Here is a 27,908-nt window from a genome sequence, read left to right on the forward strand (position 1 = left end):
CTGGTGGTAATTACAGCGGTGTGGCTATTTTGGGAAATAGTCCTTCAAAATGTTAAACAGAGTTACCATAGGGCCCTGAAGTTCTCCTTCTAGGTATAGACCCAGAAAAACTGAAAACATTTGTCCACACAAAAACTTGTACCGAATAGTTCATAGCAACATTATTCATAGTAGCAAAAGAGGGGGAAAAATAAATGTCTATCAGTTGATAAATGAATAAACAAAATATGATATATCCATATGATAGAATATCATTTATTCTTAAAAAGATGTGAAGTCATGATATATGCTATAACATGAACAAACTTTTAAAAAACAGTGCTGGCCCTGGCTGGTTGGCTCAGTGGTAGAGCATTGGCCCCAGCCTGTGGATGTCCCTGGTTTGATTCCCAGTCAGGGCACACAGGAGAGTGACCGTCTGCTTCTCCACCCTTCCCCCTTCTTTCTCTCTCTTCCTCTCCCACAGTCATGGCTTGATTGGTTTGAGCACATCAGCCCCAGGTGCTGAGGATGGCTCCATGGAGCCTCTGCCTCAGGTGCTAAAAATAGCTCAGCTGGGAGCATGGCCCTAGATGGGCAGAGCATTGGCCCCAGACGGGGGATGCTTGGTGGATCTCAGTCAGATTCCTGTCAGGGTGAATGCAGAGGGCGGATGTGGGAGTCTTGGGTCTTTATCTCCCTTTCTCTCACTTGGAAAATAAGAAAATAATTAAAAAATAAACATAATGCTAAGTGAAAAAAACTAGTCACAAAAGACCACATATGATTTCATTTATATAAGAAGTCCAGAATAGGCTAATTTAGAGACAGAAAGTAAATTAGTGGGAAACAGATGGGGGTGAGGGGAAGGAGAATGACTGCTAATGGTATGGGTTATTTAGGGGAGTGATGATGAAATGTTCTAAATATTGATTTTGGTGATGGTTGCACAACTCGTAATTTATTAAAAACCATTGAATTATACACTTCAAATTGATGGGTTGTATGGTATATTAATTATATTTCAATACAGGTGTTCTTTTTTAAAAGAGAGAATTAAGAAACATTACTCAACCCTGGCCAGATAGCTTGGTTAGCTAGAGCATTGTTCTGAAGCAGAGATTGCCAGTTCGATCCCCGATAAGGGCACATACAGGAACAGCTTGATGTATCTCTCTTTCTCTCCCCCCCTTCTCTTGCTGAAATCAATAAATAAAAATTAAAAAAGAAAAGAAACATACTCAAAAATTTAGAGCTCTTGGTCTTTTATCTGGTCTCTAAAAGATGTTTCCTTTTGGAAATTTTTTAAATAATTTTTATTTATTGATTTTAGAAGGAGAGAGGAAGGAGAAAAAGAGAAAGAGAGAAACGTCGATTTGTTGTTCTACTTATTTATGCGTTCATTGGTTGCTTCTTGTATGTGCCCTGACTGAGGATTAAACCTGCAACCTTGGCATATTGGGATGATGCTCTAACCAACTGAGCTACCCTGGCCAGGTACAAAACCATCTGGCTTTAAGCATACATGTGCAAAAAGCTAGTCACTAAAGAATGTTTCTTTTTGATAGATGTAAGCTCTTACTGGACCCTCCAAGTGAGTTGACTATTTGGTTTTCAGCATCTAACACAGTAAGGACCTAATTGGAAAAGTATTTGTAGTTTCTTTAGTTTCTAGGAAGATGCAGTGTAGGTTAGTTGAGTTAACTTTGAGCCTCCATGTATATATAGCTGTAAATTTTTATGTGTGTGTGTGTGACAGAGACAGAAACAGAGAGAGGGACAGATAGGGACAGACAGACGGGAAGGGAGAGGAGAAGCATCAGTTCTTCATTGCAGCTCCTTAGTTGTTCATTGATTGTTTTCTCATATGTGCCTTGAGTTGGGGACCACAGCAGAGTGAGTGACCCCTTGCTCATGCCAGCGACCTTGGTTTTCAAGCCAGCGACCATGGGGTCTTGTCTGTGATCCCACGCTCAAGCCAGAGGAGCCTGCACTCAAGCCGGTGACCTCGAGGTTGTGAACCTGGGTCCTCTGTGTCCCAGTCCAACACTATCCATTGCACCACTACCTTATCAGGCTGTAATTATTCTTAATACCTTTACCACCCCACCCTCTTTCCTTATGGACTATTTAAGGGACTTTATTCTCATCTCACTTGTATTTTTCTTTCCATAGAATGGATAGAATGACAGAAGATGCTCTTCGCCTGAATCTGTTGAAGCGGAGCTTAGACCCAGCAGATGAGCGAGATGATGTCCTGGCCAAGCGACTCAAAATGGAGGGGCATGAGGCCATGGAACGTCTGAAAATGTTGGCACTGCTCAAACGGAAGGATTTAGCAAATCTTGAGGTGCCACATGAGTTACCCACCAAACAGGATGGCAGTGGTGTCAAGGGCTATGAAGAGAAACTCAATGGGAATCTCAGGCCTCATGGAGACAACAGGACTGCTGGAAGGCCAGGCAAAGAAAACATCAATGATGAACCTGTGGATATGAGTGCTAGACGGAGGTATGGCTTGGTTCAGCTGCCTCTGGGGATAGGATCTTCTCATAAACTAAGCCTATGAAAATGGAATGAACTCCATTGAGAGGAAGGTTTTTTCATCCTAAAGTTTCTTGAAAGATCTATGCCATATGACTTGATCCTGAATTCCTCTCATTTTCAAATGAAACTAGGCGCCTCAAAAATTTGCTTAGCATATGGAGAATAATAGTTCTTATCCTTAAGATAAAGTAGTCATTTGTGGATAAAGGAGGCACTATAGTGCTGATACCCCAAATAAAAGTGAGTTAATATATGCCTTTCTAATCTTACGGTTGTTTTAAGAGGGAAAACAAGTCTTTTCTTTAGATCATCCTAGGAGTTTTAGGATCTGTTTATTACGGAGTCCCAGCTTTTACTAGGTCAAAAAACATGGGTCTAGTTTTTTCTATGTCAACAAGGAAATTATCTTCGTTTGGTAATTCTCCACATTCTTGCTTCATTTGTGTCACTTTTCCCAGCATATACATACACATTCGCTTGTACATGTACCCTCACACTTGTGCTCTCTTTCTCTCAATTACATACACAGAAACACACATTTTCACGGGCCCTTTTTTTTTCTTTTTTTTTGGTTTCTGTCAAGGTCAAGGTTGAGTGCCTTTTTTTTTTAGGTGAGAGGAAGAGAGATAGTAAGGCAGACTCCCACATGTGCCCTGACCGGGATCCAGCCAGCAACCCCATCTGGAGCTGATGCTCAAGCACCAAGCTATTTATAGAGCCTCAGGCTGATGTGCTCCAACGGAGCTAGCAGCATCTCAGGCCACACTCGAACCAATCAAGCCACTGGCTGCAGGAGGGGAAGAGGGAGAGAGGGAGGTGGGGAGAAACAGATGGTCACTTCTTCTATGTGCCCTGACAGGGAGTTGAACCCAGGATGTCCATACACTGGACTGACACTCTATCTGCTGAGCTACCAGCGAAGGCAAGATTGAGTACTTGAAACTTTGGAACACACACTAGAAAGGAATGGGCTGAGTGAGAGTAGAGCATACCTTGACAGTGAATCACAGTATAGACAAACCCTAGCTTTAAGAACATTCAGTTTATTATGATTCAGAAACAACTGATAGGCATGAGAATTACTTGTCAGTGTTCAATTGCCTTCCAGCTGATCTTCTAACGTTGTCCTAGAATTTATCCAAAGCAGGATCTTTAAGCTGGACTAATGGAGAAAGAAGGAGGAGGAATGCTTATAACTACACCTGGATCTTTCTGTGTTTTGTTTTTTTTTTTTTACAGAGAGAGGGATAGATAGGGACAAACACAGGAACAGAGAGAGAGGAGAAGCATCAATCATCAGTTTTTCGTTGGGCCACCTTAGTTGTTCATTGATTGCTTTCTCATACGTGCCTTGACTATGGGGCTACAGCAGACCAAGTAACCCCTTGCTCAAGCCAGCAACCTTGGGTCCAAGCTGGTGAGCTTTGCTCAAACCAGATTCTCCCGCACTCAAGCTGGCGACCTTGGGGTCTCGAAACTGGGTCCTCCACATCCCAGTCCAATGCTCTATCCACTGCGCCACCACCTGGTCAGGCCTTTCTGGTTTTTTTTAATGTTTTCTTACTAGTATTGTTCCAGGATTATCTTTTTTTTTTTTTTTTTTTTTTTTCATTTTTCTGAAGCTGGAAACAGGGAGAGACAGTCAGACAGACTCCCGCATGCGCCCGACCGGGATCCACCCGGCACGCCCACCATGGGGCGACGCTCTGCCCACCAGGGGGCGATGCTCTGCCCATCCTGGGCGTCGCCATGTTGCGACCAGAGCCACTCTAGCGCCTGGGGCAGAGGCCACAGAGCCATCCCCAGCGCCCGGGCCATCTTTGCTCCAATGGAGCCTTGGCTGCGGGAGGGGACGAGAGAGACAGAGAGGAAAGCGCGGCGGAGGGGTGGAGAAGCAAATGGGCGCTTCTCCTGTGTGCCCTGGCCGGGAATCGAACCCGGGTCCTCCGCACGCTAGGCCGACGCTCTACCGCTGAGCCAACCGGCCAGGGCCCAGGATTATCTTTTTTAAAAACACTCAATGAGGGAATATTATTCTTTTCTTTTTTTAGAGAGAGAGAGACAGACAGAGACAGGAAGCAAGAGAGAGGAGAAGCATCAACTTGTAGTTGTGGCATTTTAGGGGTTTTTTTTTGTTTGTTTGTTTGTATTTTTCTTGAAGCTGGAAATGGGGAGAGACAGACAGACTCCCACATGCGCCCGACCGGGATCCACCCGGCACGCCCACCAGGTGCGATGCTCTGCCCACCAGGGGGCGATGCTCTGCCCCTCCGGGGCCTCGCTCTGCCACGACCAGAGCCACTCTAGCGCCTGGGGCAGAGGCCAAGGAGCCATCCCCAGCGCCCGGGCCATCTTTGCTCCAATGGAGCCTCCGCTGCGGGAGGGGAAGAGAGAGACAGAGAGGAAGGGGGGGGTGGAGAAGCAAATGGGCGCTTCTCTTATGTGCCCTGGCCAGGAATCGAACCCGGGTCCCCCGCACGCCAGGCTGACGCTCTACCGCTGAGCCAACCGGCCAGGGCCGCATTTTAGTTTTTCATTGATTGCTTCATACCAGCCATGACCAGGGTCTTCAGCCAAGCCAGTGACCTTTGGGTTCAAGCCAACAACCATGGGATCATGTTGATGATCCCATGCTCAAGCCAGTGACCCCGTGATCAAACTGGTGTGCCCTACCTAGCTCAAGCCAGATGAGCCCATGCTCAAGCCGGCAACCTTGGGGTTTTGAACCTGGGACATCAGCGTCCCAGGTCGACACTCTCCACTATGCCACAGCTGGTCAGGCATGGAACATTATTCTTGGTATAGCATTAAAAACCCCTAGGAAATTTCAGGTCAATTCCCTAGTGGTCCTGTAAGAGGAAAAATGTCCTTGGGAGCAGACTATTATGAAAATAAGTTAATCCTTAATCATTTGGGAAAAGAAATGTGGATGAATAAGATCATGTACCTGAGTAACCCACTTGCACCATAATCACTCTTACCCTTCTGGAGCTAGTGACTAATTATATTTTGTGGAGGAAGAAAAGGAAAAATGTTAGGTATATTAGGTATATTTTCTCACATCCCAAATTAGAACTAAAACTGTAGTTTTCCCTTTGTGTGTGTGTGTTTGTGTGTATGGGAGACAGAGACAGAGGGATAGATAGGGACAGACAGAAGGAAGAGAGAGAGATGAGAAGCATCAATTCTTTGTTGCGGCACCTTAGTTGTTCATTGATTGTTTTCTCATATGTGCCCTGACTGGGGTCTATAGCAGACCGAGTGACCCCTTGCTCAAGCCAGCGACCTTGGGCTCAAACTGGTGAACCTTGCTCAAACCAGATGAGCCTGCGCTCAAGCTGGTGACCTTGGGGTTCCAAACTTGGGTCTTTCGTGTCCCAGTCTGACGCTCCATCCACTGCACCAGCGCCTGATCATGCTAAAACTGTATTTTTCATAGAAACATTGTTACACATTTTGTTTTTGGGTTTGTGTTGTTTTTTCAGTGAGAGGAGGGGAGGCAGAGACAGACTCCTGCATGTGCTCCAACTGGGATCCACCCAGGAAGCCCACTAGGGGGCAATGCTCCATTGCTCAGCAACCAAGCTCTTCTTAGCACCTGAGGCAGAGGCCACGGAACCATCCTCAGCACCCAGGGCCAATTCGCTTCAATTAAGCAATGGCTGCAAGAGGGGAAGAGAGAGAGAGAGAGAGAGAGAGAAGCAAGAGGAGGGTGGGGCAGAGAAGCACATGGGCACTTCTCCTGTGTGCCCTGACCGGGAGTTAAACCCATGACATCCTCATGCTGGGCTGATGCTCTACCACTGAGCCAGCTGGCCAGGGCTGTTACACATTTTGTCAAGATCTCATTAGTGCTATTGGAATTATACAGGATCACAGGTAAATTCTGTGTTAAAAAGTCAAGAACCCTGGCCGGTTGGCTCAGTGGTAGAGCGTTGGCCTGGCGTGCAGAAGTCCCGGGTTTGATTCCCGGCCAGGGCACACAGGAGAAGCGCCCATCTGCTTCTCCACCCCTCCCCCTCTCCTTCCTCTGTGTCTCTCTCTTCCCCTCCCGCAGCCGAGGCTCCATTGGAGCAAAGATGGCCCGGGCACTGGGGATGGCTCCTTGGCCTCTGCCCCAGGCGCTGGAGTGGCTCTGGTCGCAATAGAGCGACGCCCTGGAGGGGCAGAGCATCGCCCCCTGGTGGGCGTGCTGGGTGGATCCCGGTTGGGCGCATGCGGGAGTCTGTCTGACTATCTCTCCCCGTTTCCGACTTCAGAAAAATATAGGGGGGAAAAAAAAAGTCAAGAGTACCCTAAAAACCCTGCCATTGTTTTTTAATTTATTGATTTATTTTATTTTACTTTATTTTTTAAGTGAGGAGGGGACATTGAGAAAAAGACTTCTGCATGTGCCTCGACTGGGATCCACGCGGCAACCCCATCTGGGGCTGATGCTCAGATCAAACAAGCTATCCTCAGTGCCCAGGGCCAATGCTCAAACCAATAGAGACACTGACTGCTGGAGGGGAAGAGAGAGAGAGAGGGGTGGGGAAGAGAAGCAGATGGTCGCTTCGCATGTATGCTCTGACTGGGAGTTCAAACCCAGGATCCACATGCAGGGCCGACACTATCCACTGAGTCAACCAGCCAGGGCCTTATATTTATTGATTTTAAAGAGAAGAAGGGAGAGAAAGATAGGAACATCAGTTCTGTATATGCCTGACTGGAGATTGAACAGGCATGCTCTAACCATTTGAGCTAATGCTTTAATTTTATTATTATTTATTTTTAAGTATTTTATTTCTTAGTTTTAGAGAGAGGGAAGAGAAATGGAGCAGAAAGGATCAACTCATGGTAGTCATTTCTCATATATTCTTCGACCAGGCAAGCTTGGGGTTTCAAATCAGCAACTTTAACATTCCAGGTTTATGTGGTTTTTTGGTGTTTTTTTCCTGAAGTTGGAAACGGGGAGGCAGACTCCCACGTGTGCCTGGCTTGCCACCAGGGGGCGATGCTCCGCCCATCTGGGGCGTTGTTCTGCTGCAACCAGAGCCATTCTAGTGCCTGAGGCAGAGGCCACAGAGCCATCCTCAGTGCCCAGGCCAACTTTGCTCCAATGGAGCCTTGGCTGCGGGAGGGGAAGAGAGAAACAGAGAGGAAGGAGAGGGGGAGGGGTAGAGAAGCAGATGGGCGCTTCTCCTATGTGCTCTGGCCGGGAATTGAACCTAGGACACCTGCACGCCAGGCCGTCGCTCTACCACTGAGCCAACTGGCCAGGGCCTCCAGGTTTATGTTTTATCCACTGTGCTACCACAGGTCAGGCAGGGCCCATTGCTTTAGAGCAGGGGTCCCCAAACTGCGGGCCGCATGAGGCCCCCTGAGGCCAATTACCTGGCCCCTACGGCACTTCCGGAAGGGGCACCTCTTTCATTGGTGGTCAGTGAGAGGAGCATAGTTCCCATTAAAATACTGGTCAGTTTGTTGATTTAAATTTACTTGTTCTTTATTTTAAATACTGTATTTGTTTCCATTTTGTTTGTTTTTTTTTACTTTAAAATAAGATATGTGCAGTGTGCATAGGAATTTGTTCATAGTTTTTTTTTATAGTCCGGCCCTCCAATGGTCTGAGGGACAGTGAACTGGCCCCCTGTGTAAAAAGTTTGGGGACCCCTGCTTTAGAGTGATGACCTTTTGAAACTTGATCCTCTAGAAACTGATAATTTTTTTTCATGGTCTTCAGGGAAAAAGGATTGAGGTAAACCACCTAGATCCCCATTCTACACAGAAAAATAGGTTCTATTGGTCCATGTCTCTCTTCTTCCTATTTACCAGATATGACAGCTGTTTCCACTTAGCCCCAACGTATTTAAAAGAATGAATAAGATGAATAGATCGCTCAGTAAGAAGTGGTTTAGTTAATAGGGATAAAAGGAAGAGAGAACTTAAAAGCTGAAAAGCCTGACTGGTGGTGGCACAGTGGATACAGCATCGACCTGGGACACTGAGGTCCCTGGTTGGAAACCCCAAGGTCACCGGCTTGAGCATAGGGTTGCTGGATTGAGCAAGGGGTCACTGACTCTGCTTTACCCCCACCCCACCCCATCAAGGTATATACTTCGAGCGTCAGCCTGGCATATGGGAGTCCTGGGTCAATTCCCGGCCAGGGCACACAGGAGAAGCGCCCATCTGCTTCTCTACCCCTCCTCCTCTCCCTCCTCTCTGCTCTCTCTTCCCCTCCCACAGCCAAGGCTCCATTGGAGCAAAGTTGGCCTGGGCACTGAGGATGGCTCTGTGGCCTCTGCCTCAGGCGCTAGAATGGCTCTGATTGCGGCAGAGCGATGCCCCAGATGGGCAGAGCATCGCCCCCTGGTGGGCATGCTGGGTAGATCCCAGTCGGGTGCATGCGGGAGTCTGTCTGACTGCCTCCCCGTTTCCAACTTAAGAAAAATACCAAAAAAAAAAAAAAAAAAAAAATCCCAGGCTTGCCCAATCAAGACACATAGAAGAAGCAACTATGAGTTGATGCTTCCTGCTCCTCCCTCCACTTCTCTCTGTCTCTACTCTCTAAAATCAGTAAATAAAATCTTATTAAAAAAAAAGAAAGAAAGTAGCCCTAGCCAGATGGCTCAGTTGGTTAGAGCAGTGGTCCCCAACCCCTGAGCCGCGGACTGGTACCGGTCTGTGGGCCATTTGGTACCGGTCCGCAGAGAAAGAATAAATAACTTACATTATTTCTGTTTTATTTATATTCAAGTCTGAACGATGTTTTATTTTTAAAAAATGACCAGATTCCCTCTGTTACATCCATCTAAGACTCACTCTTGACGCTTGTCTCGGTCACATGATACATTTATCCGTCCCACCCTAAAGGCCATTCCGTGAAAATATTTTCTAACATTAAACCAGTCTGTGGCCCAAAAAAGGTTGGGGACCACTGGATTAGAGCATCGTCCTGAACTGCAGAGGTTGCTGATTCAATCCCCAGTCAGGGCACATACAGGAACAGATTGATGTTCTTGTCTGTCTGTCTGTCTGTCTGTCTCTCTCTCTCCCCCCCCCCCTCCTCTCTCTCTAAAACCAATAAAATAAGTATTTTTAAAACAGAAAGAAGGGTCTGACCTGTGGTGGCGCAGTGGATAAAGTGTCAACCTGGAAACACTGAGGTTGCCAGTTCAAAACCCTGGCTTGCCTGGTCAAGGCACATATGGGAGTTGATGCTTCCTGCTCCTCCCTCTTCTCTCTCTCTCTGTCTCTCTCTCTCCCCCTCCCTCCCTTCTCTAAAATGAATTTTAAAAAATTTAAAAAAAAAAGCAAACGTGAATTTCTAGACTTTCAAGAATATTTAAAAAAAAAAAACAAAAAAAAAACAGAAAGAAGGAAGTGCTCCTGGCATCATAGCCATATCATACTTGCCTAAGTACTTTTTAAAAATCATTTTGGCAAGTTATATCTATTACGAAATAAGGTACATATTAAACCAGTACTGCTTATATTTTGTAATGCTAGAGAGACATGACACTTTTCTTTCTGATAGGTACTGTCAACAGAATATTATGGAAGTAGTTTTTACTATGGGGTCAAGGATTAGTCATTTTATAGGTTCTGGGAATCTGTCAGTCTGAGTCACAGGTGATGTCAGCAGCAAGTCTGGTTTTTAATAATCTTTCTCTAAAAAAATTAATAAATCTAACAGGTAGCATTCATACTTAAGTACACAAAATATTGTAAGTCATGTATATGTTGCGTGAAGTAGCAATATAATTTCTGTCCTTGGAAAGTTTAATAAATGAGGCTGGAATCCCAGGTCAAAAGTTAATTAAAAATTTGAGGAATGAAGTTTGACTTGAGTTTTATCTTACCTGTTCTATTTAACTAATGTGGGTCAAATTATATCTGGTAATAAAAGATTATTTAGAATTGTCCTCAGATAAAACTTTCTGAAAGATGCCACTCATTTGCAAAATCTCTATCCAAGAATGTCCCTTCCTGTCTTGTTGCAGGGCAGTCCCTAAGGCACTTATATGATGAGCAAGGTAGAATTCCGTAATTTAAAAGTAATCTGTGATTTATGTATCCAGCAAGGACCAAAATGGAAAGAGCTTCTGACTGTTGATGTGAATGTTGGGTAATGAAGTAGAAGAAGTAGAAATCTACCAGAGCTGAAAATTGTTTACCCATGTCTGTGTCAGGGATGGTAGGGAGATTAAGGAATATAGAAATGAAAAAGTCATCAAAAAAATTAATTTGAACATTTTATTTAGGCCTGACCATTATTACTCCAGAAACTTAGGGTTAGAGAATGAAAGGTTTTTTTCCCTCTAGTAACTTTTTTTTCTATAACCCCACATTCTCAGCTTGCTGCATCTGTGACCAGTGGTTATAGAGCAGAGGTCAAGGAACCTATGGCTCGTGAGCCAGATGTGGCTCTTTTGATGGCTGCATCTGGCTCACAGACGATCTTTTTTTTTCTTTTTTCTTTTTTTTTACAGAGACAGAGTCAGAGAGAGGGATAGATAGGGACATACAGGAACAGAGAGAGATGAGAAGCATCAATCATCAGTTTTTCATTGCGACACCTTAGTTGTTCATTGATTGTTTTCTCATATGTGCCTTGACCACGGGCCTTCAGCAGAGCGGGTAACCCCTTGCTTGAGCCAGCGACTTTGGGCTCAAGGTGGTGAGCTTTTTGCTCAAGCCAGATGAGCCCGCGCTCAAGCTGGCGACCTCGGGGTCTCGAACCTGGCTCTTCCACATCCCAGTCCGACGCTCTATCCACTGTGCCACCGCCTAGTCAGGCACAGATGATCTTTAATAAAAAAATGTTAAAAATATAAAACATTCTCATGTATTATAATCCATTCATTTTCTACCGCTCATGTTCATGGTTGCAGGTGGCTGGAGCCAATCACAGCATCCTCCGGGACAACACTAAATTTTTATTGTATAATGCGTAACATACACGGGTTGTTGTATGGCTCTCATGGAATTACATTTTAAAATACGTGGCATTCATGGCTCTCTCAGCCAAAAAGGTTGTCGACCCCTGTTATAGAGTAATCCAAGAGAATTTATTTTTTAAGATTTTATTTATTGGCCTGACCAGGTGGTAGCGTAGTGGATAGAGTGTCGAACTGGGATGCAGAGGACCCAGGTTCGAGATCCTGAGGTCACCAGCTTAAGCTTGGGTTCATCTGGTTTGAGCAAAGCTTACCAGCTTGGACCTAAGGTTGCTGGCTCAAGCAAGGGGTTACTCGGTCTGCTGTAGCCCCACGGTCAAGGCACATATGAGAAAGCAATCAATGAACAACTAGGATGTCACAACGAAAAACTAATGATTGATGCTTCTCATCTCTTTCCATTCCTGCTGTCTATCCCTATCTATCCCTCTCTCTGACTCTCTCTCTCTGTCTTTGTAAAAAAGAAAAAAAAGATTTTATTTATTGTCCCTGGTAGCTCAACGATAGAGTTGTCAGCCTGACATGTGGACGTCCCAGGAGGTCAGGCCATACAGGAGAGGTAACCATCTGCTTCTCCCCGCCCCCCTTCCTTTTCTTCTCCTGCAGCCAGTGGCTCTATCAGTTCATGCATGGCCCCCTGCACTGATGATAGCTTCCTTGGAGCGCATCAGCCTCAGGCACTCAAAATAGCTGGATACTTGAGCATCAGCCCCAGACGGGTTTGCTGGGTGGATCCCAGTTGGGGCATATCCCAGTCTGCCTCACTATCTCCCCTCCTCTTACCTTAAAAAAAAGGTATTGATTTTAGAGAGAGGATAGATAGAAAGGGAGGGGAAGGAAAGAGTTGGGAAGCATCAACTTTTTATAGTTGCTTCTTCTATGTGCCTTGACCAGGCAAACCCAGGGTTTTGAACCAGCAACCTCAGCATTCCAGGTCGACGCTCTATCCTCTATGCCACCACCAGTCAAATGAATTGAATAGTTCCCAAGATAGTCATTCTTAACTACTTTGTCCACTTGTTCTATGTCCTCAGCTGAGTTTGGTTGATTTTTGTAACATAAGTTTTACCCTGTAGAGAAATTGAATGCTTGTCCCAGCCATCCAGGGTGTTTAGTTTAAAAGGCATATGTGCTAACAGCTACTGAGACAAAAAACCCTGGGAACTGGTAGAGAGGCTCTCAGGACTAAAGATCTTAGGATATTAAAGAGTTTGAATTGCATGTTTAAAGAAGACCTGAGAACACATTGCTTTAGACTTATCTATTCCAAACTACAGTGAGAACTCAAAGTAGAAGGGTTTGAGAAGATATCTTTGAATTAAAGTAGAGGAGAGGAAGAAGGTGTGTATTGCTTTGGGAATTTAAGTCAATTAGAATTTCCAGGATTCTTGTTATCCAGGTCTAAATGGTGAGTACCATTTTGCATCATCTTAGAGAAACAAGTATGATTCTTTTAAGACTAGTCCCAGAAAGACCAAAACCAGAGTTTAATAAATAGGCTCCAGAGGAACCAATGTGGAGGATTGAGATTTCAAAGTAATTTTTAGACAGTTTCTCTCTGAGAAAAGATGCTAGGTAGAACTCTGTCAAGTAGTAGATGCAAGTTTCCTATATGTTTACATCTGAAATTTCAGTCCTCCAAAAGGATATAGACTTGATACTTGGCATTGTCCATTTTCTCAAGCCAATGAGAACAGTACCTCCTTTTGCCTTAACTCTTGATGGATAGATTATTATGTACCATGTTGTTATTGGTATAATGAGCTTATCAGCTGTATGTGGGGCAAGTACTTAGGTTTTACTGGCTTTGCCCTTCTTCCCCTGTCAAGCTAGCATTTTCTTCTTGCCCCCACGTAACTACTGAGACAACTCAAAGGAGAGTGAGATATAGGAAAAACATTTATAATTTAGATTTAATCAGTATGATAAAAAACACTCTGCATCTCTGTGAAGAATATAGGCAGGAAAAGTACTTATGCTGAGGTTTTATCATCACTTAACATTTTAGTGTCTTCTTTATCCTAGGATTTGAGTTCCTATGTCTTCCGTTGGGTGAATTAGGGCAAACCTAAGTTCCCTTGGATTTTTTGTTCAGTGTAGAACTCTATGAACCTTCAGTGTTGGACATACCTTAATTAATTTCTTTTCTTGTTTAGTGAGCCAGACAGAGGAAGGCTAACGCCTTCCCCAGACATCATTGTTTTATCTGATAATGAGGCTTCCAGTCCCCGTTCCAGCTCCCGAATGGAAGAAAGACTCAAAGCAGCCAACCTGGAGATGTTTAAGGTAAAAAAAAAAAAAGGAAAAGAGAAATGTTTTTCTTACTTCTCCTGTTCTCTTTAATTCTGTAGGCGTCCCAGTTCTGGGGTGAGGGGGTTTGTTTACTTTTTAGATCTAAATAACTGCCCATTGATGACACTTTATACATGATTCTCAACTTTAAGGGAACTTTTAGAGGGAATTACTAGAATCAAGTGGAGAAGATAGTTTGAAAAAGCATATTCAATATAAATTATGTTTTGAAAATGAAAATAAAACTTCATAATTCAAGTCATATAAAGTAAACTCTTGGCTGAAAAGATACCTTTTCTACTCCCTAAATTAATTAATTTATTTATTTATTTTGCTGTATGAGTTTGCCTTCTTTTTTTCTTTTCTTTCCTTCCTTTTTACCTTTCTTCCTTTCTTAGAGTTTTTTAGAGAGAGAGGAAGGGAGGACATGAGAGAGACAGGAACATCGATGTTTCTGTACGTGTCCTGACTGTGGATCGAACTGGCAACCTCTGTGCTTCAGGTCAATGCTTTAACCAGCAGAGCTATCTGGCCAAGGCTAGTGATTCCTAAATTTTTAGGTACATCTAGAGGAAACATGACTTAAAAAGATCTAGAAATATTATTTTAAAGGAAAGCAGTGTCTCCCTTTGGCCATTCTTATATTTTGCCAGGGATCTGGCTGATTAGCATTTATATGTGGTCACTCCTTTTATTCTGTAAGTATTTTTTTAGTACAGCAAGTCCTTGAACAATGCTGTTTCATGCAGTGTCATTTTCTTACAGTGTTGATGAGAAAACAAAAATGAATTCTGAGCTTGGGCTATGGTCTATGTGGAGTTTGCTTGTCCTCCTCTTCCCCATGTCTGTGTGGGTTTTCTCTGGGTACTCTGGTTTCCTCCACCACCCTGAAGATGTGCACGTTAGGTTAAATGGTGTGATTTGTCAGTCTGAGTGGGTTTTAGGTGTGGGTTTGAGTGTGCCCTCCAGTGGTAGGACGTCCTGTGCAATGTTGGTTCCCTCCTTGTGTCCTGAGCCATCAGGATAAGCTCTGGCCACTTACGACCCTGAACTAGAATAAGCAAGTTGGAAACTAATTACCTTACTTGTTCTTATTAATTTTTCTTAAATATATGTATAACTTACATTTATTTTAGTGTTTAATGTTAGAAGTGTTTTGGTCTTTATTTAGAAGCTTGATGTTTTTGTGACCAAAAATATACCATAAGAACTTAATTCTTGTTTATATCAGTTAGTCTATGGCAAAATTGGTTTTATCATCCATCAATTTGGTGGGAGTCAGTTTCTAAGATCTTACTGACAATGTTAAGTTGGACTTACTGTACCTACTGAATACCAGACACTATGTCGGACCCCACAGACAAAAATAACAATCCCATCACCACTTCTGTTTTTTTTGTGGAAGATAAAGGTACAAATTTAAAAAAGGAGATGATCTTGCAAGAAGGGACTCATAGCTGATGATCTCTGTGTTTCCTTAGGGCAGTGGTCAGCAAACCGCGGCTCGCGAGCCACATGCGGCTCTTTGGCCCCTTGAGTGTGGTTCTTCCACAAAATACCACATGCGGGCGCTACCTCGATAAGGAATGTACCTACCTGTATAGTTTAAGTTTAAAAAATCTGGCTCTCAAAAGAAATTTCAATCATTGTACTGTTGATATTTGGCTCTGTTGACTAATGAGTTTGCCGACCACTACAGGGGAAAGGCATTGAGGAACGGCAGCAGCTCATCAAGCAACTGAGGGATGAGCTACGATTGGAAGAAGCTCGACTGGTGCTGTTAAAGAAACTGAGACAGAGTCAACTGCAGAAAGAGAATGTGGTGCAGAAGGTAACGTGCCCTAGAAATAAGGGACTGGGGAAAGGAAAGAAAAACTGGTTTGAGAATGGCCTACGCCAGGTAGGTTCAGCTGTCAGTAGCTTATTATTCTGTTTTCCATGGTTTTTAGTCTCTAGAACTAGTAATTTCTTCTTTTCATGTTAGGCCTTAATCAAGAAAACCTTGATTCTATTTTTTTTCCTCCTGGTCAATAGAAGTTACACACTGACGAAGAATTTTTTTTTCTTCTTTTCCAAGTGAGAGGAGGGGGGATAGACAGATGTGTCCTGACCATAGGGTCCACTCAGCAACCCCCATCTGGAGCCAATGCTCTGACCATCTGGGGCCATGCTCGCAGCTGAGCTAATTTTAGAATCTGAGGTGGAAATGGAGGCTCCATGAAGCCATTCTCAGCACCCGGGGCCAGTGTACTCTAACCAATCAAGACATGGCTACAGGAGAGGAAGAGAGAGGGGGGTGAAGGAGAGATGGAGAAGCAGATGGTTCCTGTCCTGTGTGTCCTGACCAGGAACTGAACCCGCAATATCCACACACAGGGCTGATGCTCTACCACTGATTGCTTTTCATATGTACCTTGACGGATGGGCAGTGCTCCAGCCTAGCCAGTGACCCCTTGCTCAAGCCAGCAGCCTCAGGCTTCCAGCAGAGACCATAAGGTCATGTCTATGATCTCACTGTCAAGCCAGCTACCTTGGGGTTTCAAATCTGGGTCCTCGATGTCCTGGGACCCTGTGCCACTACCTGGTCAGGCAGTGAAGAATTTTAAAAGAAGTATACCAAATTTCTGCCTGCCTTTTCCAGCTGTCTCATTTTCCATTCTTTTTTCCAGACTCCAGTGGTACAAAATGCAGCATCTATTGTTCAGCCATCCCCTGCCCATGTGGGACAGCAGGGCATGTCCAAGCTTCCATCCCGGTCTGGAGCCCAAGGGGTTGAACCTCAGAATTTGAGAACATTGCAGGTATGTGACCCATAGTGGACTCTTGCTGTCAGAGGGCTGTTTGTCCTCTCTCTGTTTTAGGGCTTTTGTGAAGATTATAGAGGAGCTTGGCCATGACAGAGGTGTTATTACTACAGACAGTCCTATTGGTCTTTTATGGCGTGATTTAGTCTGCAATAGAAGATGCCATAACCTTCATCTTTCCACTGTAGTTTTTCTTCTCTAGAGATTTTCATTTTAGCCCTTTTCCATATAGGGTTAGATATTTTATACCCCCCCCCCCCAAATAAAAAAAAAACCCTCTGGGAAATCCTAGCCACTAATTAAGGTTTACAGTGATGGTAGACTTATCTCATAGGTTATTAGACAATATTACCAAGTTGACTGTGTTTCTATATTTCTACTCAGCTATGTATTGTAGGCAGTGTTTCCTATTTAGCATTTTGTGCAGTATTTCACCACCTATTACTAGTTCTTTTCCTCTTCTCTTTCAGGGTCATAGTGTTATTCGTTCAGCAAACAATACCACCCTCCCACACATGTTGATGTCTCAGCGTGTTATTGCACCAAATCCAGCCCAGCTACAGGGTCAGCGGGGCCCACCTAAACCTGGCCTCGTACGCACCACAACACCCAATATAAATCCTGCCATCAATTACCAACCGGTAAGAGAGCCCTAATGTGGAAACATGGAAATCTTTGTTTGCTCTCCCTGTTGAAAGATCTAGGACAACAAGGATAATTTTGGTGGAATTTGGACAGCTGTGTCAAAAGTGGAAACATTGAGGAATTACATGAAAGTAGAGGCAGAAAAGAAAGGTTATACATATATATATATGTATACAGTATATATAACTGTATATACTGTTATACAGTGGAACATCAATATGCTAAAATCTGCCTGACCAGGCGGTGGCGCAGTGGATAAAGCGTTGGACTGGGATGCGGAGGACCCAGGTTCGAGACCCCTGAGGTCACCAGCTTGAGCACGGGCTCATCTGGCTTGAGCAAAAAGCTCACCAGCTTGGATCCAAGGTCGCTGGCTTGAGCAAGGGGTTACTTGGTCTGCTGAAGGCCCGCGGTCAAGGCACATATGAGAAAGCAATCAATGAACAACTAAGGTGTCACAACAAAAAACTGATGAGTGATGCTTCTTATCTCTCTTTGTTCCTGTTTGTCTGTCCCTATCTATCCCTCTCTCTGACTCTCTCTGTCTCTGCAAAAAAAAAAAAAAACAAACTAAAATTTATGTAGAGGAAACGTAGGGAAATATAGGGACTAAGAAGCATAGGATGTGTGATAGAAAGCATCCCCAACTTCAGTATTTCTCTTAGCAGTTTAAGCCATTATCTTCTATTGTTCTTCTTTCCTATGTTTTATAGTTCTTTTTCAGTGAAGAAATTATACAAGTCCTATCTTGTTCTGAGTTTTGGGGAAGCTAAATGGTCCAGACTAAGATCAAATAGTGTTCTCTGGCCCTGGCCGGTTGGCTCAGCAGTAGAGCGTCGGCCTGGCGTGCGGGGGACCCGGGTTCGATTCCCGGCCAGGGCACATAAGGAGAAGCGCCCATTTGCTTCTCCACCCCCACCCCCCTCCTTCCTCTCTGTCTCTCTCTTCCCCTCCCGCAGCCAAGGCTCCATTGGAGCAGGGATGGCCCGGGCGCTGGGGATGGCTCCTTGGCCTCTGCCCCAGGCGCTAGAGTGGCTCTGGTCGCGGCAGAGCGACCCCCCGGAGGGGCAGAGCATTGCCCCCTGGTGGGCAGAGCGTTGCCCCTGGTGGGCATGCCGGGTGGATCCCGGTCAGGCGCATGCGGGAGTCTGTCTGACTGTCTCTCCCCGTTTCCAGCTTCAGAAAAATACAAAAAAAAAAAAAAAAAAATAGTGTTCTCTGCCACAAAAGCAAGAATTGGTCGTTTCTCCCACATATCACCAGTGACCCCTGTACTCAATCTATTTCAGCAGTCAAGTTCCTCTATTCCCTGTCAGCGCACAACATCCTCTGCCATCTATATGAACCTTGCCTCCCATATCCAGCCAGGGACCGTGAACAGAGTATCCTCACCACTTCCTAGCCCCAGCACCATGACTGATGCTGCCAATTCACAGGCTGCAGCCAAACTGGCTCTTCGCAAACAGCTGGAAAAGACACTCCTGGAGATTCCACCCCCTAAACCTCCTGCTCCATTGCTTCACTTTCTGCCCAGTGCAGCCAATAGTGAGTTCATCTACATGGTAGGCTTGGAAGAAGTCGTACAGAGTGTTATCGACAGCCAAGGTAAGATTGCTTTTTTTTTTCTGGTCAGTCTTTTTAATCTAAGCAAGAGGTTGCCAAACCTGATTGACATAAGCAGAGTATCACTTATGTAATTGTGTAATGTTTTATTATCTATTATAACCTTTTATTATAATATATTAATATATAACCTTTTATTATATATTATATATTTTGTGTTACTTGTACTGTATATTCTTTACAGTTTAGTTCTTTTAAATGGTGCCTAGCATGATTCATGTATAATTTGATGACTAGAACACTTATTTTTTTATTTTTAAAAAGATTTTAATTACTGATTTTGGGAGGGGGGAGATGGATGCATTAGCTCGTAGTTGCTTCACCCTAGTTGGTCATTGATTCCTTCTTAAAGGTGCTTTGACTGGGCAAGCCCAGGGTTTCAAACTAGCAACCTCAGTATTCTAGGTCAATGCTCTGTCCACTGTGCCACCACAGGCCAGGATTTTTTTTAATACGTACATTTTATTTATTGATTTTAGAGAGAGAGGAAAGGAAAAGAAAGAAAAAGAGAGAAACATTGATTTGTTCTACTTATTTATGCATTTATTTGTTGATTCTTGTATGTGCTCTGACCAATGATCGAACCCACAACCTTGGCATATTGGGACAATGCTCTAACAGAGCTACCTGGCCAGGGCTAGAACACTTATTTTTAATGTCATTGTTTATGGGGCATTGTGCTACATTATTATATTCAGACCCTGCCATTTGAGTGCTTATAATTGAGAATATAGACGTACGGCTGTAGATGACTATGATCACATAAAAGCTTGTAAACCTGCTTGAACTGTGGTGGCACAGTGGATAAAGCATTGACCTAGAACGCTGAGGTTGCTGGATTGAAACCCAGGGCTTCCTAGTCAAGGCACATACGAGAAACAAATACTATGAGTCGATGCTTCCTACTCTCCCCGCTTCTCTCTCCTCTCTCTAAAATTAATAAATAAAATCTCTTTAAAAAATAAAATAAGCCTGACCAAGCAGTGGTGCAGTGGAAAGAGCATCAGACTGGGATGTGGAGGACCCCGGTTCAAGACCCCGAGGTCGCCAGCTTGAGCGCGGGCTCATCTGGCTTGAGCGGTGGGGGGGAGGGCGGCTCACCAGCTTGGACCCAAGGTCACTGGCTCGAGCAAGGTCTGCTGAAGGCCTGTGGTCAAGGCACATATGAGAAAGCAATCAATGAACAACTAAGGTGTTGCAACGAAAAACCGATGATTGATGCTTCTCATCTCTCTCCTATTCTGTCTGTCTCTATCTATCCCTCTCTCTGACTCTCTCTCTGTCCCTGTAAAAAAAATAATAATAATAAAATAAAATACAGCCTGACCTGCAGTGGATAAAGCATCGACCTGGAAAACTGAAGTCTCCAGTTAAAAACCCTGGGCCATGCCTGGTTAAGGCACCTGTGGGTATTGGTACTTCCTGCTCCTCCCACCTTCTCTCTCTCTCTCTAAAATGAATAAATAAAATCTAAATAAATAAATAAAATAAGAGCTTATACCTGACTAGGTGGTAGTGCAGTGGGTAGAGCATCAACTTGGGATGTTGTGGGCCCAGGTTTGAAACCCTGAGGTTGCCAGCTTGAGGGCAGGCTCACCATCTTGAGTGCAGGGTCTCCAGATTGAGCGTGGGCTCATAGACATGACCCATGGTCTCTGGCTTGAACTCAAAGGTCGCTGTCTTGAAGCCCAAGGTTGCTGGCTGGAGCCAGGAGTCACCAGCTTGGCTGGAGCCCGTAGTCAAGGCACATGTGAGAAGCAATCAGTGAACAACTAAGGTGCCCCAACTACTAGTTGATGCTTCTCATCTCTCTTCCTTCCTGTCTGCCTCTTTTTCTCTCTCGTGCTAAAAAATAAAAAGCTTGTAAACAAATACTAAGCCAGACTATAAAGTATTAATACTATACAGTCTATACAAACAGAAGTTGTTAAACCTAAATTCCAAACATATGGACTTAGGGGAGTACCTAACAGTAAAATGCCTAAAAGGCTCAAGATTGGCTAAAAACAGATCACAAAGTGAATAATTTAGATTCTGATAACTAAAAGTTATATGTGACAAAGATAAATGCAGTCTGAGGTAAAGAGATGCTAAGAAACAAAATTATTGGCTGAATTAACTGGAGTCTGAGTTGTCACTTTTTTTTTTTTTATCATTATAAGATAATAAGAAATCAGGCCTGACCAGGCAGTGGCACAGTGGATAGAGCGTTGGACTGGGATGTGGAGGACCCAGGTTCGAGACCCCGAGGTCGCCAGCTTGAGCGCGAGCTCATCTGGTTTGAGCAAGGCTCACCAGCTTGGACCCAAGGTCGCTGGCTCGAGCAAGGGGTCACTCGGTCTGCTGTAGCGCCCCGGTCAAGGTACATATGAGAAATCAATCAATGAACAACTAAGGAACTGCAACGAAGAATTGATGTTTCTCATCTCTCTCCCTTCCTGTCTGTCTATCCCTATCTGTCCCTCTCTCTGACTCTCTCTGTCTCTCCCACAAGGAAAAAAAAAAAGATTTAGGTTTTGTGCCAGCTTTATCATTTATGAGCTGTGTTTCCTAGATTTATTTCCTCCTTTGTAAACAGGGATGGTACTGTCTGAATTCACTAAAATAATGTTATAATCAAAGGAAATAAAAGTGTTTTCTAAACTATAATCTTTTTGTAGAATCTCTTTCTTAATTCAGCATAATAAACTCCTGGAAAAAGATTCATTTGATGAAGAGAAACAAGAGAAAGGGAGGAAATATGAAGCCACTGATTATTCTTCTTGTTGGCATCTAGGCAAAAGCTGTGCCTCACTTCTGCGGGTCGAACCCTTTGTTTGTGCCCAGTGCCGCACAGATTTCACACCTCACTGGAAGCAAGAGAAGAATGGTAAGATTCTATGTGAGCAATGTATGACCTCCAACCAGAAGAAGGCTCTAAAAGCTGAACACACCAACCGACTGAAAAACGCTTTTGTTAAAGCCCTACAGCAGGAACAGGTAAGAATTCTGACTTCTTGTCAACTACCTGTCCAGGTTGGGTTTTCCCAAATGATAGTTACTTCTAGTTTAGAAGAGCCAACTATGTGATCCCCACAGTCCTGGTGATCTAGGTTTCTGAATCTAGGTTCCTAGAACCTGGAGGCCTGGGTTCCCTTCTTTCCTACGTACTACCATTCTGTCTTTCCCATTTTCATTTGATTATTTGATTGGGTAAGAGCACAGTGACTGATATATGACTGAGGTTAAGGGAGAGGAACAGAAATCTTGAAACTCTTGGCTTTCCCTAAGAGCACTAAAGAAATCCCTTTATCCTCGACTTCATTTCTTCAAGAAAATGGATTTTGATGGAAGGATTTGTATTTGTATTAGAAATCTCTTTGAGAGAAGTAATTATCCACAACCTATATTTGACAAAGGAAAGGGTGGATTTTAAAGTAGCCTGGTGAAGAGTAGCAGCCCTAGGGTATGTGGAGACCTGTATTAATCATTGAGTCTGTCTTGAAGAGGGAGGATGTATTGGGATGCCAGGTCCTTTTCCTCTATCCCATTTTCCACCCCGTCAGACCCCTTTGGGTAGCATCATGGACCTTCTGGAAAATGGGTAGACAGGAGTCAAAAATAAAATATCAGTACCTCATCAGCCTTAATTACATTAGTCAGCTCATCACCACTACCCAGGTCTCTCCAGCAAACTTCTGAGAATCAGCTTTCCTGGAGAGAGGGTCCCCTTAATCAGTGAAGCATATTGGCTACTTGTACCCAGAGATCTTAGTGCACCTACCCCACCAAACTCTTTTGCCTTTTCCATATCCCTCCAACTAGCTGGCAACATTAGAGATAAGAAGACCTCTAGGTTTTCTGGTTAGGAAATTGGGTGCTGTCCTGCCCAACTTGACCTGATGACTCCCAACAGGAAATAGAACAGCGATTACAGCAGCAGGCAGCCCTCTCCCCCACTACGGCTCCAGCTGTGTCCAGTGTCAGTAAACAAGAGACCATAATGAGACATCATACACTTCGGCAGGTGAGGATTTCTCTCGAGGGTTTGTCAGCCATTTATATCAACTTGTTTTTCCTTCTGCGGGAAATCATACTACAATCCTGCACTCCCATATCCTTACCTCCCCCTTAAACCTTCCCTCAAAGCAGAGTTGTGATGAACTGTCTCCTCATCATTGCAGGCTCCACAGCCCCAAAGCAGCCTCCAGCGTGGCATACCCACATCTGCCCGTTCCATGCTTTCTAATTTTGCACAGGCACCTCAGCTGTCTGTGCCAGGTGGTCTCCTTGGTATGCCAGGTAAGAAGGGTTACTCTGCAAAATTTCCTCAGGGATTGATTAGTTAATACACAATTCTTTAGCAGCCTCTTTAAGTAAATTGTTCCTCCTTTAGTTCTCTGTTCTTTCTTTGGTTCTACTCCCTTCACTCTTTTGTTAGTCAGTTAATGTATATTACATATTACATGCCAGGCACAGTACAGTAGGGTTTTGGTGGTGAAAATGACACAGTCCCTGCCATTAGAGATTTAATGTCTCATATGCCTCGTTGGTGGGCATGTGGTTATTGACCTCTTTTGGCCAGAGCAGCAAGATCAACTGTCCTAATCCTATTTGGATGATCCAGGGTTGCCTCTCCACAGTCTGCAGCCCCAAATCCAAAGCAGATTCAATGATCTCTTTGTCTTTGTTACTTTCTTCTCACCACTGTTTTCTTCAACTCTCCTATATCATCAAGATACCATGTTTATTATTCCTGATAGGAACTGAAGTTTCAGGAAGATCTCTCCCTAAAGCTTGAGAGGATAGGGATAGTTGCTATTGATATAAAGCTCAACTGAGTCTGGATAGAAGTAGGGAACTTTTAATGTTTTCTCCCCATCTCCAACTCTGCAGCCCCAAGTGTAGCAGAAGAAGGCATCATTCCTCTTTTAATACCTGCCCTCCACTTTTGTCTCCTGGGTCTAGGTGTCAACATTGCATACTTGAACACTGGCATCGGAGGACACAAAGCACCCAGTTTGGCAGACCGACAGCGGGAATACCTTTTAGACATGATTCCTCCCCGGTCTATATCGCAGTCCATCAGTGGACAGAAATAACGCCTGTTCCACTTGTACTGCCCCAACCTTGAATCTTTTACCCCTCTCCTCTCCTGTTGGCCCCAACTTCCGTCGCATGCAGTGCCTGTACTGGTGCCTACCATACACGGAAAACAAAACAGAAAAACAGAAGACAAAAAATAGAAATCAACAAGAAAACACACGCTCTGCCCCCACTATATCCCCTTTATTTCACACTGCTGCGATCTGTCCTTCTGCTGCTCTGTCTTCTCTCTTCAGTTTTCTTTAACAGTGAGGTGGATCTTCGCCTCTGATAGAGATCAGAATTAGGTCCTGGGGAGAAATCTAAGTCCTCTAACGTGTGTTTCTAAAATTTGCTTTTATGCTATAATGATTATTATTATTTTTAATGATGTTGTGTGTCCTCCCTTTATTAAGTGGATGGTTAAACCTTTTTATTTTCCTCCAATAATTTTCTTTTTAATTTTATCCTTTTTTTTTTAATAAACACAAATGATATTCAGTTAAATGATAGGAGCATTGCAGTAGGGTCCCAGCTGCCAGGTAGGACATGGCTAGGAGTGTTAGAGCAGAAGTTCTTATGCACTTAACCAGGGTGGGGGGTCAGGGAGAGGTGGTGACATCAAACAAGGAGGAACAGCATACCCCTCTGGAGTCTCGGGCTAGACAGTTCAGAAGTCAGTGTTTAGTATTGAAGTTGGGCTCTAAAAATGAGGGGAAAGAGCCTGGAGGGAGAAGCTTTAAAACTTAACCATCCTGGAATTGACTCATAGAAAAAGGGGAGAAAAGAACATCATGAGCATAATGTTGAGCCAAGGAGAACTGAGACCAGGTCCTGGCCTTCTGGATACTGGGGGAGTAAGATTGGTTTCCTGACCCCAATGCAGACATGGAAGTCTATTCCAGGCCAACTAGCCCCAAATAATTATTTTTTATTTTCTTCATTAAATTTCCCCCACCTCCATTTTTTTAATCCTAATCTGCCCCTGTACTACAGAGGCCATTTGGACTAGAGGACTGGCTGTTCCCAGCCTGGGTTTGCTGGGTATCCTAGAGTTGGAATGGGCATGAGTGAGTGAAATGACAAAGGGAGAAAACAGACTTAGGGGAAGAAAGAAGGGCTTTCTCTCTTAACAGTTGAGGCTCACATTTGTCTCTTGTCTTCACCCTCTCAGTGCCAGGAGGTGAGAGTGAGGGCACCTATCAGGTTGGAGTCCTGCCTTGACCTACTGCACTGACTGCAGAGCCAGCTACTCAGAACCAGACCCCTCATGTCCAAACCAGCTTTGGGCCTTTACTAGAAAAGTAGATGTTACCACCCATCCTTCTCCCCTCCCTCGAATTCTATTAATTTTGCTTTTTTTTTTTTTAATCTTAAGCGCTACTAATGTAGAGAATGAATTGTGCAATGTTGCTGTTCTGGGGATTGAGGAGATTAGCACCCCATTTGCCCATACCATGGGGGGAGGGGGCCAGGCTGTTTTTGAGGTAAGGGAAGTCCCATAAAGGTGGGTTTTCTGCTTTCATAGTGGACACCCACCTGCCTCTCCAGCTCTAGAAGCTACCACAGTGCGAGGAAGGGATACTTGCAGCAGAGAGGTATAAGGAGGAGTTTTAACATTTTGCCCTTGAAAGCCACCTGGGGAAGTTCCCCCACCCACTTTTATTTTTTAATATTAAATAATTTTTTTAAAGTAAGGCACTTTTAAAATTAACACATACAGACTGTTTATCTTCCCCATAAAGTTTGGGGATAGGATGGGAGAAGGACCTAGAATCAGGCTCAGTTCTCTCCATTCTGACCTCTACCCCCCATAACCCAGAGCCACTGTGGGTGATTATACTGGCCCTACAGGCCTTCCTGGCTATTTTCTTTCCTTCATTCCCCCAAATTCATTGAGCACTTAATAAAGGAGCAGAGATACAGCCTGTGTCTGGGTTCTCCCAGTGGTATAATGATCTGGAAGCTAGACACTAGTAACAGGTAGAGATGGGGTCATTTTGAGTATTTTTCTGGGGAATGTGGTATTCCTGACTAAATGGTGGGAGAGGGAGGGGGGATTAATGGAACTGGGTGTGGGGTTATTTTAAAATTATATATATATATAAAGATATATTCTTACATCTTTTCTTTGCCCTCTGTGCTTTGAAAGCACTGGATAAATTGTTTGGTTTTGCTTTTTTCTCTTCCATGAAATTGGAAGTTTTTTTAAAAAAAAATATTTTCCCTACAAGTCATCTTGCCTTGTGACATGTCTGTCTAGCCTCTTCCTCCCTCACCCCCATGATGAAGTGCCATTTCTGTTATCTCTTCCCTCCCCCTGCTCAGAGGTGCTCAGAGGTATGAGGTGCCCAAGTTTGTCAGTTGAGATTAAAAGTAAGGAACAGAGAATGTGCAATACCGTTTGGCTGGGGGCTGTTCCTGCCCTGAGCTGAGCCCTTCCCTGGGAGCCAGGCCACCTTTGAATGGGGTTTGGAAGTAAGACGTGTAGAGAAGGGAGGATGATGGGGAAGGAAAGCCTATTGTTGAGTGCCTGTCAAGGTGCTGAGGCGATGGGGGAGAGGGTAGAGTCTTCCCTGTTTTATCCCCTCAGGGTCAGTTACATAGAGGCTGCTTATATTGACTATTATAGCTCCATGACCCTTTGCGCAATCACTGAGTTTGATTTCTTACCCTCTCTTCCCATTTTTATACCCTTCCCAGGGATTAGTGATGGGGGTGAGGTTTCCCTAATCATGGTAAAGTATTAGCCTTCCACCTCCTTCCTTCCCTACTTCTCCCCTATCTTCCTCATTTCTCCTCTTTTTCATTACTGACTGCCTTGTGTCCCTCCAAGTCTGTTGTTGCTGTCCATCCCCAGGCCTTGGGCCCCATAGACACTAAACCTCAGGCTCTAAAGATAGAAGGAAAGACCCTCGTTCAGAGTTATTCTTTACCCCTAGAGCTCTGAAGCTCAGGGTAGTATATAGTGAGGATCCCACTAGTTATCCATCCTCAGAGACTCTAAAAGTTTATGGACAGTAGTAACTTACTCCCTAGAAGCCTGAAAAGGGTGGATGAGTGTTAAGGCTTGGGTAAAGCTGAGGGACAGAGGCCCTTATTTGTCTGTCTCTTTTTTTCTTCTTTTCTTTTTTTTTTTTGCCTTGTCACTTGACCACAGCATCTGGACTTCCTCCATCCCTGGAATAAGTATTTTTTTTCTGCGTTTTTGGATGTATGTATGGTAGACTTTTTTTTTTTAAGATACAGAGATAAGTGTGTTCCTGCTTTGGTTGCCTTTCCTTTCCCCCTTAAAAAGAATTAGCTATAGAACTGCTTTGTAAAGATGCTTCTTGATATTTTACTTTTGTTCCTTTTCCCCAACACCCCCTTTTCTCCCCATTCCTCCAGAAGGCATAACCCTTCTCCACCCCACCCTCACCTCAGTCCTAGGCTCCCTTTCCCTCCAACAAGACCTTCATTAGCTTATGATATTTGCTGCCGAGATGTTATAACAAGGACTCATTCGTGTATATAAGCTATTTCTTGATCCATTTAAAAGGAATTGTACATTGTGTAGAAAAAAAAAAACTGAAAAAGAGAAAAAAAAGCCCTAGCCATGGATATTGTGAAACTGTGTTATGTCATTTTGTAATGTGCCCGTTTGTGTATGATCCGTGCAAAAGGGTTTCTGGGGAAGGGGAGGGGGTAGGGAGGCAGGGCTGTGGAGGGGGGATAGGGGAGTGGGCCGGGCCCAGCACACTGAGACTGGCAGCTGCTCCAACCCCATCCCTCCTTAGAGATGCCACCTCCCCCACCACCCACCCCTCATTTGTGCCTTGCCTCCCCACCCTGGAGTATTCCTCCAGGTCACCAGCACTGCCTTGGCAGAGCCCACTTCCTACCCTAACCTGCCCACCCTCCCTACCCCCCAGCATTAGGTTGATACTGTGGGGAAGTGCTGGGGGTTGGGAGGTAGCCGAGGAATGGGGAAGTTCCCGGGGGCATTGAAACCAAGTATTATGAATTGTAATTG

General features: G+C 44.3%; 1 protein-coding gene across 2 annotated transcripts in view; it reads left to right on the forward strand.

The window, feature by feature from the left end:
- The window catches only part of GATAD2B (GATA zinc finger domain containing 2B), a 132,756-nt gene extending 105,194 nt beyond the window's left edge, over positions 1-27,562 (forward strand). The window contains exons 2-11 of one of the 2 annotated variants that reach the window (XM_066362437.1): positions 2,155-2,490; positions 13,622-13,751; positions 15,457-15,588; positions 16,427-16,558; positions 17,032-17,202; positions 18,496-18,811; positions 21,606-21,808; positions 22,725-22,835; positions 22,993-23,110; positions 23,777-27,562. In XM_066362437.1, coding sequence (XP_066218534.1) covers positions 2,156-2,490; positions 13,622-13,751; positions 15,457-15,588; positions 16,427-16,558; positions 17,032-17,202; positions 18,496-18,811; positions 21,606-21,808; positions 22,725-22,835; positions 22,993-23,110; positions 23,777-23,910 — 1,782 coding nt within the window. In that variant the 5' untranslated portion in view covers position 2,155 and the 3' untranslated portion in view covers positions 23,911-27,562. The remainder of the gene's footprint in view (positions 1-2,154; positions 2,491-13,621; positions 13,752-15,456; positions 15,589-16,426; positions 16,559-17,031; positions 17,203-18,495; positions 18,812-21,605; positions 21,809-22,724; positions 22,836-22,992; positions 23,111-23,776) is intronic. The other variant, XM_066362438.1, reaches the window with a different exon arrangement.
- The last annotated feature ends 346 nt before the right edge of the window (positions 27,563-27,908 follow it).

This window comes from Saccopteryx leptura, chromosome 2, assembly GCF_036850995.1.
Source record: "Saccopteryx leptura isolate mSacLep1 chromosome 2, mSacLep1_pri_phased_curated, whole genome shotgun sequence".
Lineage (NCBI taxonomy): Eukaryota > Metazoa > Chordata > Mammalia > Chiroptera > Emballonuridae > Saccopteryx > Saccopteryx leptura.